Source organism: Ammospiza nelsoni, chromosome 1, assembly GCF_027579445.1.
Source record: "Ammospiza nelsoni isolate bAmmNel1 chromosome 1, bAmmNel1.pri, whole genome shotgun sequence".
Taxonomy (NCBI): Eukaryota; Metazoa; Chordata; class Aves; order Passeriformes; family Passerellidae; genus Ammospiza; species Ammospiza nelsoni.
In genome coordinates this window covers 13796333-13813824 of record NC_080633.1, presented here as the reverse complement: position 1 = coordinate 13813824, position 17492 = coordinate 13796333, and the positions used below count along the sequence as shown (strand labels likewise).

General features: G+C 47.8%; 1 protein-coding gene across 1 annotated transcript; it reads right to left on the bottom strand.

Moving 5' to 3' along the window:
• Positions 1–13816: 13816 nt before the first annotated feature.
• Positions 13817–17115, bottom strand: FZD8 (frizzled class receptor 8). Its single transcript, XM_059479467.1, has one exon. It carries the CDS (start codon positions 16463–16465, stop codon positions 14456–14458), a length of 2010 nt encoding a protein of 669 aa, XP_059335450.1. The 5' UTR covers positions 16466–17115; the 3' UTR covers positions 13817–14455.
• Between the last annotated feature and the right edge of the window lie 377 nt (positions 17116–17492).

Here is a 17492-nt window from a genome sequence, read left to right as displayed (position 1 = left end):
TTGTGAAAGACGCTGTAGACAGGTATCTAGGGAATGTATAATTTCCTGTCAGCAGCAGTTGTTCTCCATGAATATCTCAGTTCAGCCCAGAATAAGTATTGAATCTGAAGTTAGCAGTGTAGAGACATCCTCAATGTATTCTTTCAAGTTATTATCTGCCCTTAAATGATACATCATTATTTCAATTAGCTTTCTGAAACAAATCCTTAAAGAGCATATTAATTGGGCATTATATTATTGTAATGTCCTGATTACAATGGAGAACAGATAAATTGTTACTGCTTGTAGTATTTTTAGGACCATAAAGAAATATATCTCAAAAAATAGGACAGTGGAGTAGTTCAAAAGGCTGTTCTTTAATTTCTGTCTTTTGATCTGCTTTTAATAGCCTGATGTACTCCACTGACAGAGAAGTAATTTTACAGCACAATGTCTTACGTTGTAATTGAGTTGCTGAAATGTTCTGCAGATTAGATGGTCCCTGCTCACTCCTAGCATGAACTCTTGCCCTGTGGTACCCAGCAATGGCAGCTCTGAAAGATGAGTTCACCAAGGCAGAAATCTGATCAGAATGTACCAACTGCATCTCTGTGTTAAAATTATCCAGTGTCCATGTGGATAGGTTGCAATCACAATCTGCCTCACTGGCTGCTGATTCCTCCCACTGTACTGTCTGTTTCCTTCCACTTGGTTTGGCAGGCAGGAGGTCCCAGGCACCTCCACAGCTGGAATTTATTCACGGCAGTGCACACCCAGTGCTAATCTGAGAACACTTTCATAACCCCGAGCTGCTCCCACTGCTGTGGGAATGCCAGAGCTGGAGAGCTGTCTCCAGTTCAGTGTCTGCAGGTAACACTTTGTGCTGAGCACTGGATTAGCTCTGAAAAGCTTTCACTGATGGACAATTTACTGAGTGAGGATGATGGGGCATTTGAGCTTGTTGTTAGAAACTGCGGTTTATATATGGTGCTCTCAGGAACGATGGGGGATTTGGGCTCAGCAATCAGAAGTAATTTCCTTCCTTTCTGGCTTTCCTATGTGAGTAACATCTATTTTGCCAGTGAGACTTTAGGCACCACAGCATTTTCTGGCACTGAAAATGTTACCTTTAGAAAAGAAATAACAACAACGGAAATAAATAGGAGATTTTGACCTAGCAGAATAGAATTCTGCATTTTCCCCTGTGATGACTTGCCTTTTCCTTGCACTGAAGATAGGCAATTTTTTTTTTTAAGAGAAGCCAGGATAAGATGCTTTCAGAACCCCACTTGTCCTGACAAATTAAACACCCACTTAGACACCCACTCCTCCTGCTCATTTCTCTGAGTCAGTGTGAGTGATTCTTGCTTCTGACAGACAATATACAGTGCAATGAGCTCCTTCTTTCTGGCACAAACTTTAAAGCTCTGTGCTATCTTTGGAGGTCTAGTGGAGATATTCAAAGGTAGGCAGATGAACATCTTGTGTGCACTGGCTAAGAAATCCAAGCTGTTTTCTTCTTCAGCAAGCCTCTTTCTGAAGCATTTCTCTGAAACATAAATTAGGAATATCTGTAACACAGTTTACCAGTTGTGATGCACTGACAGACACCTGTTTGTCCAGGTTCACCAGAGACTTTCATGTACATCTCGGTATCTTGGTGGGATCTAATCTTGGAATGACTGATAAAAGCTCAGGATTTGCATTGCAGCCCCACTTTGGTCTCCCAGCAATCACTCAGAACTGATCCCATGGACTGCCAACCTCTATGAAATTCACAAGGTGACCTGATTTTAAGGAATGGTACAAATGTAGACCTTTTTTTTGTGTGATATAGACAGACAGACATGGTAACAATCCACCTCATGGGCTGGAGTTACATGAAACACAGAGCTACTTCAATTTAGAATAAATCAATCCTAATTTTCAGAGCTTATGGCAATAGATTTTAGAATGTGCAGATAAATAGGAAATATTTTTTTCCAAATTACCTTTATCTGAGAGATATATTCCATGACTTTTACACAGAAATATTGACAACCCCTTAGAACAACAGTCTTACATTCCCTATTTACTCAGCCCTTTGTACTTCAGCAAAAATCCTAAAAATAGTATGGGGGAGAAGGAGTCAGGGGTTGATTAAAACATCCAAACAGTTGCTTTATTTTTACATGAAGTTCCTGAAATATTCCTACAAGGATCATTTCCAGAAACAACTTGGCTCAGCACACTTTATCTTCTGAGAAGCTTTGCTACAAATTGAAAGCAAAGGCTTAAGCAAAGCATTTAGGTTGTTTATTTCTGTTGACATGCTCACTGGTATCCATCAGTAATATTCTTGTTGTGTAGAACCTGGGATTCAGCCCACTAGAGCCTGGACACCAGGTCAGCTGAAACATAGTCCCACACAGCTTCTGACACAAATTCTACACAAATTCTGCCCTGATTTTTGAGTATGCGCAGGCATCGTAAGAATAGTCCAGCTGGGGCACCAAAATACAACTTTCAGTGTCTCCAGTCCCTACAGAGCTGCTCTCTGCATCCCTCAGGCAGCCTGCAGGCCCTGCCAATACAGACTGAGCACCCTGAACTCTGAGGACTTCTGCTGATAAATGAGAATCACTTCAGTAGATCACTTGAAGCTGACCCTGTGCTGCATTGAGAAATTGTGGCAAAGCTAAGGCCAGACAGGGCAGCTGTTTATTGCAATTGTGAGCACAAGTCTGTGGCTGCAAAGTTAGCTACAGATAAATTTATTTGGATTGGAGAATCATCAGGATCTTCCTCAAAAATGGGCTATACAAAGCATATAATGAGGGTAATGGTGCCTCAGTCAGCACCTGACAAGAGCTCACCCCCATCTCAGGGAGCACTGAGCTCCCCTGGTGGAGTGTTCCCTGGAATTCCCATGTTAGTGTTGGCAGGAATTAGTTTGTAAAGAGGAAGTGCTGGTAAGTGTCAGCTAATTCCCATTTTGCCAGTGCCTTTAAATTCTTTCTGCCCTGATTCCAGACTGGCTCTTGTGGTGCAGAACGCTGTGTTTGTCCAGTGCCCCAGCTGCCAGCACACACCTCAAAAAGCAGCAAGGTGCATTCTCCACCATCCACCCAGGAGCACCTCTTCCATAGTTTCCAGGATCTTTGGCAGTGTGTTTCCAAAAGGTGAGGAGGGACTTGGTTGGCAGGTTGTCTGCATTGCTGTATCTGACAGATCCAGCCCACCAGCAGCAGCCATGCAGCTCCTGAAGAGGCAGAGGCCTGGTATGAAGGGTGACACAGGAAAGGGGAAAATGGGATAAACATTGTCTTCAGCTGCATACAAAGCATTCCTTGCTGGTTTTCCCCTCTTTGTCTGACTGGATCAATCTCCTCCTCCATGTTATGCTGGTATGCTGGGGTGAGCCGAGCATCCTTGAGGCAATGGAAAATGCCAGCTCATGGCAAATCCATTTTCCAGAAAGGATTCCCTCGCTTCATTGTGGCCTTGGCAGTCACCCTTACACTGGTGATGGTTTCTGTCTGTCCAGAATTGTCTCTCAGCATTCTCTGTGTCCAACAGAGGCTGGGTGGTAACTTTGGGGAAGGTGGTTCCCATTTGTACCTGGGTACCTGGCAATTTGAAGGGAATGCCACCAGCACAGGTGGTAGTGGTGATGACATGAGGAACTGAGGAAAAGCTGCTCTGCTTGCGGCCATGGGCTTTTTGCAGCTCTGGAGTTGGATTAATTGATCAGGCTTTTAACTGAGAGAAAAACCTTTCCAAAAGTTGCTTTAGACAGTCAATACAGACCTGTAGCCATGATATTTTGTGGAAAATCCGTTCCTTAGGATTTTTCCTCCTGAGAAGCTGAGAGGCCTCAGGAACAAAATGTAAACAATGATTATCTGCTGCTGTGGAATGCAACAGGTGCATCTGTGATTGGTCTCATGTGGGTGTTTCTAATTAATGGCCAATCACAGTCAGCTGGCTCAGACTCTCTGAGCCACAAACCTTTGTTATTAATTCCTTTTCTTTTCTTAGCTAGCCTTCTGATGAAATCCTTTCTTCGATTCTTTTAGTATAGTTTTAATATAATATATATCATAAAATAATAAATCAAGCCTTCTGAAACATGGAGTCAGATCCTCGTCTCTTCCCTCATCCTAAGGCCCCTGTGAACACGGTCACACAGACCAAGGAGCTTTACTGCCAGAAAACCTTACCAGAGACAGGTCTGTGAACATGAGCATGTTTTTGGAAGCTCTGTTATATTGGTTTCCCCATTAGAATGGGTTTGCATTGTTAGGACTGTGCCAGCTGTGTGAGCTCTGGGGCAGGCAGCTGTCAGTTGTGCTGGGAGGCTGCTCTCAAAGAACAGAGGGACCTTTGTCCTCCTCTTGAAGATTTATGTAGCATTTAGGTCCAAACTCCTGGTGGCATTAGCCTGAAGACGTCTGTAGCTAGAAAGGTTTTATATTACCTTGGCAATTTTTCTTAACAAATAAAAGAATTGTGGCTCCCTGTCAGCTCCCCAAGCCCCAGTTAGTGCACACCAGGAGCCAGAGTCCCATCTGCCAAACGCCCACTGATGGACACGAGGATGGAGAACTTGTGGGTGTTTTTCTGAGAGTGAGTGCTTCCTCTTGGCTGCCAGTGCCGTGTAAAGATGGAAGATTTACAGCCCACGGATCTGGTGTGCATCCAAGTCTGGTCCCTGGCCCAGGCTGAACCCCTGTTGCTTCCTTCTCCCCTCTGCCATCAGATATTGGAGAGCTGGTGCTGGCTTTTGGAGAGGGTAGGAGGGTCCACACTAAATATCAGGGCTAGGACAGTTCTCAGACAATGCCAGAAAATGCCAGGCTCAGGTATAAGACCTTCATCCCTCATAGTTTTTTGCTCTTTAGCAGTACTTAGCAAGTTGAGTTACAAAAGACTTTGTTTCAAGAAACATTAGGTTGAAGCGTGCTACTATTTTATTTGAACATATTTGCTGCTCTCTAGAGGAGATCATGGAACTTGCATGATTTAAGGATATGTGGTTATGTACTTTAAGTGGTCCTAAAATTTGGATAAATGAAGAAAATTTAAAAAAGAGGAAAGCCAAAGTAAAAAAATAGCCTCTCTAAAATTTTGTCAGGAAATGAAGCAACAGCAAAATAAAACTTAAAGAATAGAGAAGTTAATATACCACAAAGAGGCAGAAGAAAGCAAAAAGAGGCGATACTAAAAAGAGGTAATTCTAAAAGTATTACCAAAAGAGGTGATACTAAAATAACACCTCTTCAATAAATTATTATACTGTATAAATTAATATTATACCAATCAAAGGCCTTGTCAAGAATAACACCCCCCTTCAAATCCTTAGCAGACAAGGTGCAGAATGCTTTTAAGGGGTCAAAGAGGTCAGAGCAGTGGCTAAGAAGAAACCTCTCTACACAACAATCAAAACTATACATTGTGCCAGCTTGTAAAATGACATGAGAGGGCCCAGCAAATATTGTAAAACTTAAGCAAACAGCAATTAAAGAACCCATCAACAAGAAAATACTGAAATCTTGCAACAGAGATGATAGAAATAATCAGCAGCCTCTCTTGGGAGGGTTCAGCTCAAGGTTAAGACACCAACACTTTGTCACAGAGCTGTGAGGTCGGGGTCAATAGTCCCACTGCTCTTTGAGGAGATCTGGTCAAATCCAGATCTGGGCTGCAATAAGCTGCCCACAAAAGTAACCCCTGGTATTAGAGCTGCCAGAGGCTAACTGAGATATTCACCTGTGTCTTTCAGACATGCCAGAAAGTTACAGGACACCCATGTCTCCTGTTTGGAGACGCAGGGAGAGACTGGATGGGAATCTCCAGGATCACCTGGAGCCTCTGTCTGAGCAGCTGAGCTGAGGCCCACAAGTAACTTAGAGTCCAGATTCTGCTTCCATGACCTACTACAGCATTCCTAACACTCTATTGACTGCAGTAAGAGTTCAAACAATGCCTTACCTAAAAAAAAAAACCCCATACTGAGACACCTACCTGCATTTACACATCCTAATCTTGAGCTGAACCTCAGCCTTCACCTAAACGTGGCACTTGGAGGGAGGAGGGAAAAAGAAAAGTATGAAAATGTTGAGAAATATTTAGGCAGTGATAACAGCTAGAGAAACATTACTATAGAGGATGTTACCTTTCAAAAAACATGATACTGGTTTTTATTCAACAAGGGAGACACAGAAAGCTAATTTGGGAGAACCGTATTGCTGCTGACCTGCAATAGCATATGATGCCAAACATTTTCACAGTAGAATTATTTAGAAAGAGAGCACAAAAGGCAAAAATCACACTGGTCATACAATTTAGATGTTTCAAAAAGACACCTTGCAAGCCAGCACCACAACGCTCCAAAATCTTCTAAAATGCAAAAAGAAAAATTGACACTAGAGTCTGACTTCACAAGTACAGTCAATATGGCCACATGGTCATGGCACTGAGGTCTTTGAATTCTCATGTGAGCTGTTGCTAAAGACATAGTTGAGAGAAGTGCATAAAAGAAGTGTTGTATTTCCAGAGGAATATGGTAGGAAATGTAAATACACAGCTGGAAAAATGCTTCTATAGAAACAAAAATATTATCCAGTGTTGACAGAGACAGATGATCTCTTGGTATCAAGAAAACACAGTTGCATCAGAATCTGCCACTTCAGCCATTACTTCAAAAGACAAGACATTTAGAGGTAGACACATTTTATTTTAGGAGACATTACATAAAAAGTTTGTTATGCCCACTGACTGGAAACAAAAAATGGCAGGTGTTTCTTAAAAACAGTGTTCTTTTATCAAAGACCAAATATAATATCACTTAATGTAGAACAACTTATCACTTTCCTTCCAAGAGACTGAAATTATCTATGTAACACCTTATATTCAAAAGCTTCCATAATTTAGTTGAGATGAAGTGAACAGATAGTCTATAAAAGTTGCTGTATGCACATTATTTACTTTCAGCTTTCACAGATTGTTCACTGTTCATTTTGGACCTTACAGAACATTCTAACCAGAATAATTTTCCATTAACTTCTTCTATGACAAGCAGAAATATTCAATTTTAAAAAGTATTTTATCTACTCTATTTTCCCAGAAGGAATTATGTTTGAAAGCACTGTGTAAATTCATGGGTAAAACACTAATTCAGAAAAGCACTCTTGTTCAGAAAAACATTTATGCACATGCTTACTTTAAGTATCTTATAAAATCTCACTGAAATCAATGGGACTTTGGCATGCACTTAAATAGCCCTTACCACCCTACATGCTTATGATCCACTTCTATTCAAGAAAGCAATCAAGCACAAGTTTCTGAATCAGGATCTAAAGGTATTCTGTGAAAACCATTTCTATTCCAAGCTCTACTAATAAATTAGGTTTTTTGTGATTTTGCTTTTTTTTTTTTTTCCATTAAGAATGTATAACGTGAATGTGCTTTGCTTCATTTTAAGCTGCAAAGGCCCATTTTATGTACTGCTTGTTAAATCAGATTCTAATGATTCTTTCCCTCATGCAAATCTTTCCTCTCATTCATGGATTGTATTTAAATTCTGCTCAGCTTGTATTCATGATGCCTTGTCAGTGATTTGCATTGCTCTGATGCATTTGCCCTGGTTGCACCCCTCACTCACTTTGGCTTGAGAACATAGAAGCCACAAATAACTCTTTAGCTGCTAAAAACAACACACACAATTCTTGTACACTAATGAGCTCGAGGATGGCAGCAATGAAGCTCCGTGTGGGTCTCCGTGGTTTCCTGATCTGGCTATTCCAAATGCCCTGCTGTGTCCTGGAAACTAAGATTTTACAACTTGTTATAACAAAATATTCCTTCCTTAGAGTTTTGCGAAAAAGTAACTTCAGTTTAAAACCCACAATGATAAATGTGCTTTCCACCCCGCAGGTTTGGAGAGAGAAAGTCGTGCAGCTCCCTGCAGAGAGGCTGCAGCGAGTACAGAACACACAGTGCCCAAAGCTACACGGTCTGCACGGGAAACATTGCCCCTTCCTTTCCTGAGAGATTTAATTCTGTTCCCTCCCCACATCTGGACAGAAAGGCAAAGCAAGTAATTTGTTTCCTAAGCCAGATGGCTACATTTTCTGATTTACATTGAAAGAGAGCATTTAGATTTCAACCACTGAGAAATGATGAAGGTATCATGTCTCAAACACATTTATGAATAAGTCTCTTCATAGCATGAAAACCATTCTTTTTTATTTCAGAAGATGTGAAAATTGGACATTCTGGTTGTAAGTTTATTTTTGGAAAAAAGTCAATAAGAAAAAAGTAGTTTGAGACTAACGTTTCTTTGTGAAGAATGTCACATACAATTATCAATGACAGAAGTTTGGAGGAAAGAACTTCTAACTAATGCTTTTAAAGTATCCAAAAGCATCAGATATACTTGAAAGTATCTAGTATACAGCTATCCCTGAAAGTATCAGGTATACAAGTCATAGGTAAGGCAAGACTGATGGGATAACAGCCCTTTTTAATGCAACATATTAAAGAAGTTCGATAGTGTCCAAGAGAAATAGCCCAGCTTTCTCCTTTATAATATATTAGACGTCTACAGCAATGTGGCCACATCTTTCCGACTAAATTTCTCTTTTCTTGCAAAGCTGGATTTTAGGGAAGAGCATCTTAGTTCTGCGCTCTCCCCTGTTCATTGCAGCGGGGGTGAGCCCTGTCCCGAGGGTGTCCGCAGTGCTGGGCAGGGTCGGGCAGGGAGCGGCGGCTCCCATCTCCCATCGCCCTTCTGCGCTCCGCGGAGAGGAGAAGCTGCGGGAAGGGCGGGAATGCCGCGGGAGCAGAGCGGGGAAGGCGCTGGAATTCCCGGTGTGCCCAGCGGAGGGCACTGCGGGATGGCGAGCGCTGGAGCCCCGGCCCCGCCGCGTCCCGCTCGCCTCAGCCACCGCAGCCCCTGCCCGGTGCAGCTCCAGAATTGCTGGAAACCTCCTTTTCCCTACCTGCCTGCCGTAGGGAATGGGAGGAATGAGTGATTTTCCTCCAGTACAAGCCACTCCAGCCTCAGCCCTGGGGCATCCAGGGCCCGGTGGGGTCGGGAGCGCGCCGGGCAGAGCCGCGCTCGGGGCCGCGGGGGCTCTGCGAGAAACTGTGCGAGAAACTGCTCTGAAAATGGAGCTGGACTGAGGACACAGCACAGTCAGGAAATCCAGGTGTTCCTCCTAGAATGCATTTAGGTTTCATTAGCCTGGCACTGCGATTAATACTCTCTACTGCAATTTCTGCCTCGCAAGAAGAAATCTGACTATTAATTCACAAGTGAATGTAAAGTGTTTTGAGATGACAGATAGGAGACTGGTAGGAGTGAAGAAGTGTTATCTCAGCCTTCAAAAAGCTTGGTTCAGCATTTGACCTTAGGTACTAGTTTCTGAGGTGCTTTGACTGTCCTTAGTCACCTCAGATTATTGCTCCACATTTTAATACCAGACACTAGTTATTTCCATGCCACCATAGCATTTATTATGTGTGATCCTTTCTGCTGAACTAGTGAAACTCATATACCTGATTACAGTAATGATGGGCAGCTGTAAAACTTAAATAAATAGAGCTGCCTGAAGATTTCTAATTGAGTTCTCTCAAAGGCTGCCTAGAGCTCATCATGACCACATGCAGGGAGCCTGCCTTGTTTAATGTTTTTTCTTTGGACTGACATTTTCAGATCTCTTTATTCTTTTCAGTCTCATCCTATTGTTTCCAGGGTGCCCTTTGTTGCCCAGCCTCTTTAATTCCAGGCACAGATGTGCTGTCCTTCCATACCATCCAGTTTTGGTGTGCAGGAAAAAGAAGAGGGAACATGGCCAGGAAGGGGAGAGATTGCTCCTCACTCCCTTTGCTGCTGGGCCAGCAGCTGCACTGGCCATGGTGTGTGGGGGTGGAAGTGTGTGCCTGCAGAAGCACAGGCTGTGTGCCTCTGGAATGGGGTGCAGGAGCAGGGCATGCTGCAGGCAGGTTGGAACAGGCACTCTGGAGACTGGCTGTGATTCCACAAGCTGGTTTGACTGGTCCACACTGAGCCTTCCTCCAGCATGATCTTGGCTCCTGGTGAGTTTTCACTCCAGGAGCATCTTTTGTAATTTTTCAACACACATTATCACTCGTTCTCTCTCTTCCCTCACATTAGGTGGCCTGTCTCTCCCATGTAAAATGTCACGTTTTTGTTGCTTAAGAGGGTTACCTTACTGTGCAGGCTAGGTCTGGCTTTTGCACTTCATCTAGTGCTTGTGACATAAGTGTGTTGTGGGATCAAGAAGTCGTCTTGTATTGAATTCTCTATTTCAAAGTAGAGCTGGGTTTCTCCCAAGGCCTTTCTTTCTCAGCTAGTGATTCCTTTTTAAATTTGGGCATTCTGCCTTATCTCCCAGTACCAGTTTCCTCTTGTAAAAAACTGTCATTGCTTTCTTCTATAAGCCACTTTCAGGTGTCTGGAGATGTGTCCACCTGAGGGAACCTGGAAAAAGCCCAGGCTCTGAAGCTGTGGTGAAAACTGTGGGTAGGGTGTGCACAGAGGCACCTCTGCCTCTAGATTTCCTACCCCACCTGGGACAGCTTTGAGCACCCCGATACATTAAATATTGTGTAAGAAAGGAGAAACACTTATTTTGTGCCAGTCTAAGCCTTCCCAGAAAGCCTGGTCACATCTGTATTATTACAATATAAAAGAAGTTCCTAATTCCTTCTTTTCTTGAAGCCCCTTCCCAACCAAAAGATTGATTACCAAAGCTTCAGGGACTTCTCCTGCACAGGGAAAACTTTGGAGCACACTTCCAGCTAGCTCCCAGGGACTGTGCTGTGCAGCAGGGCCCAGGGCATGCCCTGTGTCCCTGCTGAGGCTCTGCAGCTCACCTGCACTGCTGTGCCTCCTCCATGAGGCCCACCAGAAGCTAGGCCAGCTCTCTGGGAGGCTGCAGGGTTTTTTACTTTTTGCAGCAGAAGAAAGATCTGTAAGATCTCCTTTCTGAAGCAGGAGCATGTAAAGTAAGGAGGGGTCCTGGGGAAAAAAAAAAAAAAAAAAAAAAAAAGGAGGGAGAATAAAAAAATAAGAGAGCTCCCCAAAGGTATTTTGCTTATTAGAGAAGAAAAAAAAATCCCAAACAATGTTTTTGTGCTACCTTGGTCACCCACCTGAGCAGAGCAGTTTGGCCTTTCTGTGGGAGGCTCTCAGCTGCCTTTATCCAGCCCCCAGATGCTGCCATACAGGTTGTGCTCTGGGCCACATCAGTGACAGCAAAACTTTCCCTTGGCTCTCCAGAGCCAGTGTGCGTGGGCGCTGCCCCTGGCCATGGATGAGCCTCTGGCACAGGGATGCTGTGGGCACTCCTGCTCTGCAGGGCAGGGACCATGGCTCTCCTTGGGCTGTTTTCAGTGGCTTTCTGTCAGATTTACAGAGAAGGCAGTTTATCATCAGATCTTGAAAATTAACATGTCATTTCTATCACCTGACCAATACCTTTTGGATCTTCATAGCAAATTTAAATTTTGATAAAGGGCATCCTAATAATGTGAAGTTCATTGCAGCTGTGGATTTTTATTTTTCATGTACCTAAATGCCTTGCTTTTGGCGTTTCTGATTGTTTTTTCCTATCTACAAATTTTATGCTGATTCACAAAAATCTGCACTTCTAATGGAGCTTCTTTAGCTCCATTTCCCCAGGTCTGTGTTTCTAGTGGTTTTAATTTTACCTGATTTTAATTTGTTTAACCTTTGCATTATTACTCAGTCACTTCCAAAGCAGGCATCATGTTTACCTGGCTAGCTCTGAGGCCCCTTTTTTTAGTTCCCCTGTAGCCCCTCTTGGCTCATTCTGGAGGTTAAACCAAAGGGCTACTTCTTTCTTTTACCATAAATGCTTTTATCTCAGGGCTAGCAACCTGCACCAGCAGCCTGTGGGTGAGAGACCTCTCTAAACAAGTTCTCAGAGAGGAGTTGTGGCTGTACCTCTCCTCTGTCTTCCTTGCTGGAACCTGGTGGAGGGGAAGGAACTCAGATTTTTATCTGCAGAACTGATTGTGCTGTGTGGGTCTTCCCCAGCAGGAAAGGAAAGCTGACAGCTGGGAAAAGTGCCACGTTGATTTAGCAACAACCTTGAAAAGAATGTTTCCAGCAATATAGAAAAATAGTGTGGCCTTTTTAACTTACAGCTCTGTCAATTTTCTGATGCTGGTCAGTTGGTGCATAAATAGGTACCATGTGTAAATCCCAGGGGATTTTCCTTTGCATTTAAGAAGTTAAAATTATTTTCCCCATCAAGTAGTTAGTTAGCATTTTAAATTACTCCTTTTCATGTTCCTGGCAACTTTGTAGAAGTGGGGTCTATTAAGTCAGGAGATCTTTGAAAGGGACACCAATAATCAAGTCAGTGCTCAATGAAACAAGGTTTTTCCCACAAATCATGACTGATATCTGTGTCATTAGTAGGGTAGCTGCCCATCTCTTACCATGATTGGCAGGTTAATAAGGGACCTGGGGCTTTTTCACTGCTAGCACACAACCTAACCAATTGCTTTTAAATGACTGCTAATTTGACAGAATATAAGCAGAGTATGTAAAAATATCTGGAGTAATGTCTAATGCAGTTTTTACTCATGGTATTCTGAGATCCCTCATTTTAGAAAACAGATTAGAATGTTAGTTAATAGATTTTAAAATTTTTTGGACACAGTTTTTAAAGAAAATCTTGTAGTTGTTCTTTGGTTCAATTAGGACCAAAAGAGAAGGGAGTTTTGTAATGCAATTGTCCTGTAAAGGAAAATGTTTTAAATTGGGGAGATTATGTGAGCAGACCACCTGTAGGGCATTCATAGCTCTTTTCTATAATGCTCCAAGCCATGCCTTGCTGCCTGCAGTCTGGCTAACAATGCAGGGAAAAGCTGTTTAAAAGGCTGTTCTCCCTTTTCCCTCTGGTGTTCACTAACTGTTACAAGTCTTCCTCTTAAAATAAAAAAAAAAAAAAGTCCCATGTCCCTTTAATTGAAGAACTTTAAGGCTCCATGGTGGCCAATTGGTCTGCAACAAGAGGAACCAGGCAGCAGGGAAAGAAACTTCAGACTATACATCACGTTTGGTGAAGAGAAAAGATCAAAGTTTTCCCAAACTCAAAAGAAACCAAGTTCCCTACAGATTAACCCTATTCATTTAGCTCCTCTTAAAGGAATGATGTTCTGAGCCACTGGGCAGACAGGTAAAAAGTTCAACAATTGCCAAAGCATTCTTCTGTTAATTCAACAGCCTTCTGCTCAAATAAATTAGCTTACTCCTGACAGAAGAACAATACCTTTTCTCTTGAAAAAGGACCATATTTGATATACAAAAGTTAAGATGTTAGTTTAATCTGTTTAGAAGAGATTGATCTAACAAATCTCAACTCACTGTTCCACCACAGTACATGAGCTATGAATTTAAAACATTAACCTTTTACACTTCAGTATGCATCCCAGGAAAGGCAGGTGCTTACAGAAGTGTAGACAACAGACATGAGAGGTGGGTGTGCACATTCCTAAAATAACACCCGTTTTAAAAGGATACTTAACATGCCACGGGAGATGACTCTTTTGTAAAGGCTCAAAGACATCATCATCTTTCAAAAAAGGAAAGAAGTATGGTAAAGCACCTCCCAATTTTGGCAAACACTTTTTCAGAACAACTTGTTGAATGACTTGTTTTCTTGTGTCTACATATCTCACTTCTTTAACAGATAATGACTGGAGCATGAATGTAGTTCATAGTTTATGGAACTACCTAAAGATACAGCAGCTGGAATAACCAGGGCAGGAGGAGAGGAAAATCATGAAAAAGTCATTTATCAAAAGTCATTTTATTGACAAAATAGAATACTCATATTTGCTCTTACAGGGGTAGCCTCTAAATTTTTACAAAAAAATTTACAGACTGTATAGCTTTGGATATATACATATTTTACACATCTGTACAAGGTAACAAATAATTATATAAATACATCCTTTAATGTAGGAAACCCGTATTTAGCTGGGGTGTATAATTAAGACATTTTTTGATTCAGTCAATATTGTAAGGCATTTGCCTGGTCATCCACATCCCAAAAACCTGCAGTCCCCAGCAGACTCCCACCTCAGGACGGGGGGAGGAAGACCCTCTCTCCCATAAAGAGTAAAGAGCTGCTGTTAGTCCAGAGTGATTCAGAAGCTGCTGTGCCTTGCCCTCTGCAAGACACGGGTGAGCCTCTACCCTCCTCTGCCAGCAAAATAATAAGCTGGCTCCTTGAAGTACATGCTCCCTGCATATGAATGGAGGGGAAGGAGGAGGGGGCTGGAGCCTGGGGCCTCTGCCAGCTGCATTGTTCTATACAAGCTGTGGCTAATAAGGACCATTAGGGGTTCATTAATGGCACCAAACAGTGAGGAGGCATTTTAGGCAGGCCAGTGTCCCTCATTCCCTAACCTTTGGCCTCTTTCCCCCTCCTCACACTTGAGACAGGGGCATCTGCTTGGGATAGGAGACAGAGCTGGCGGTGCCTGATCTCCAAGTCAGGCCGGTGCTGACATCGCTGTAGAGTGAGCCGCCAGCTCCGGCCCCGAGCCCTCCTGCCGGGGTGATCACCGCCTGTCCCCCTGCCCCCGGCCCCGCGCTCCCGGCCACGGCAGCGCCTTTGCTGGCCCAGCAGCAGCGGGTGCACAGGGCCCTCCAGGACTCCAGGGTCTTGCCGGACCAGACCCAGACACCCGAGGTGATGCCCACCACCAGGCACATGAAGTACTTGAGCATGAAGACGGCGTAGTCGGGGCGGCGGGCCTGGTCGGGCTGCTGGTCCCGCAGGCAGGGGCAGTTGTGCGTGGCCTCCCAGCGGGGCCGGTTGTGCTGCTCGTAGAACAGGCAGGCCACCACGCTGGCGGCCGGCACGGTGTAGAGCACGGTGAAGAGGCCCAGGCGGATCATCAGCTTCTCCAGCTTGTGGGTCTTGGTGGGGCCACCCTGCTGCTTGATGACGCTGCGGATACGGAAGAGCGAGACGAAGCCGGCGAGCAGGAACATGGAGCCGATGGCCAAGTAGATAAGCAGAGGCGCCAGCACGAAGCCCCGTAGGTTCTCCAGGCTCTGGTTGCCCACGTAGCAGATGCCGGCCACGGGGTCCCCGTCCACGGAACTGAGCGCCAGCACAGCGATGGACTTGACGCTGGGGAGCAGCCAGGCGGCCAGGTGGAAGTACTGCGCGTAGCCGGCGATGGCCTCGTTGCCCCACTTCATGCCCGCCGCCAGGAACCAGGTGAGGGAGAGGATGACCCACCAGATGGAGCTGGCCATGCCGAAGAAGTAGACGAGCAGGAAGACCACGGTGCACAGCGCCGGGCCGGTGCTCTCGTACCGCACGTGCTCGGCCACCGCCAGCTCCGGCTGCAGCTCGGCCGCGCCGCCCGCCGCGCCGCGCCCCCCCGCCGCCGCCGCCCCCGCTGCCGCGCCGCCGCCGGCCCCCGCCGCCCCGGCCCCCGCGCCGCCCGCGCCCGCGCCGCCGCTGCACGCCACCTTCTCGTGGCCCGCCACCAGCCGCACCAGGTAGCCCAGGGACACGAAGAGGTAGCAGGCGGCCAGGAAGATGATGGGGCGCTCGGGGTACTTGAAGCGCTCCATGTCGATGAGGAAGGTGGAGACGGTGGCGAAGGTGGAGAGGAAGCAGAGCACGGACCAGAGCCCGATCCAGAAGGCGGTGAAGGCGCGCTCGTCGGGGCTGAAGTAGGGGTTGTGGCAGGGCAGGGCGCAGTTGGCGATCTGCCCCGTCTTGACGCGGTTGTAGAGCGGGTGCCGCTCGCTGGACACCGACACCATGGGCGCCCGGCACTGGCAGCCCGGCTCGCAGGGCGGCGGCGGCCGCGGCTTGCGCGGAGCCTCGGCCGGCGGGGCGGCGGGGGGCGCCTTGGCGGCGGTGCCGGGCTTGGAGCCGCGGAGCGGGGGCTTGGCGGGCGGCGGCGCGGCCGTGGTGAGGTCCGTGCGGTTGTAGTCCATACAGAGCGTGTCCGGGCTGCCCTGCTCGGGGAGGCGGTCGCAGCGCATCCTGTCGGGCCAGGCGAAGCCGTACTGGCGCATGAGCGGGGCGCAGCCAGCCTTGGCCCGCTCGCAGACGCTGCGGCAGGGCGGCAGCGGCTTCTTGTAGTCCTCCAGGCAGATGGGGGTGTACATGCTGCAGAGGAAGAAGCGCAGGTCGCTGGAGCACTGGATCTCCACCAGCGGCCAGAACTGGTGCACCTCCAGCCCGGCCTCGTCCTGCGTGTCGTGGTTGAACTGGTTGGGCATGTAGGTGTAGTTGTAGCCGATGCCCTTGCAGAGGGGCACGGTGATCTCCTGGCACGACAGCTCCTTCGCCGAGGAGGAGGACGAGGACGCGGCGGCTGCGGCCGAGGCGGCGGCGCAGCCGGCACGCTGCAGCAGGGACAGGGCGGCGAGCAGCGAGGTGATTTCCAACAGGTAACTCCACTCCATGCTCGGCGGCGCGCGGGCGGCGGCCCCGGCTCCTCTCCCGTCCCGCTCAGCAGCCGCGGGGAGCGCGGCGCCACAGCACCCCCCCGCCCCGGCTACCCCCGGGGGGGCGGAGGGCGGCCCCCTCCGTGCCGGTCGCAGGTGAGAGGTCTCGCAGCTCCCGCCGGACTCCGTCGTCCGCGGGCACCCGGTGAGGGGGAGCCCCCACTCGGTGCCGGAGGATGGGGGGGCGGCTCACGGGAGGCCGCTCAGCCGCCGTCGCATCGCTCCCCGCGGGGTCGCTTTCGCAGGGGGAAGCGCGGCTCCTCTCGCCGCTGCTCCAGCGCCGGCCGGGCACGGGGCGGCGGCGGCGGAGAAGTTTCGCCGTCAGCCCCCGGGCGGCGCGGTGAAGAAGGCTGAGGCGTCCCGGGAACCAGGCGGTGCCGGGCTCCCACCGCCCCGAGCGGGCGGGCAGCGGCGGGGCCGGAGCTGGGGCGGCCGGAGCGGCTCACTTCTGCCGCCCGCCCGAGAGCAGGGCCCTACGGGTGACCGCTAGCCGACCGCTCCTCGCCCTGCGCTGGGTCCCTCTCCGGCTGCCGGGCGCCCCGGCCGCGATCGCACCACCTGAGCCGCCGGTCGAGCGCGGCAGCGCCTCCGCCAACTTCTCGCTCTCCGGCCCCGGCCGCGGCGCTCCGGCCACCGCGCTCTCATGAATATTTATAGCGAGCGCCGCCAGACCCCGCCCCCGCCGCCTCGTCCGCCAATCAGCCACGCTCGGGCGGGACGCGGGGGGCGGGCCCCGGGGCTCCTTAAGGTGGCGCCGGTGCCGGACTGTGGCGGCTGTGGGTGTTGCTGGGTCGCGGTGGCTGCGGGGACGTGGCGGTGCTGGCTCGGCCCCTGCCCGTGCGGAGACGCGCGGCAGCCACGCACCGGCACGGGCTGTGCAGGGATCTCCGTCTCCCTGCACGGGATCCCGGCCAAGTCACAGTCACCGCAGCCGCAGTTTAAGTAGGGCTCGGGGCTGTTTCGGAAGGGGTTTCCTATCACCTCG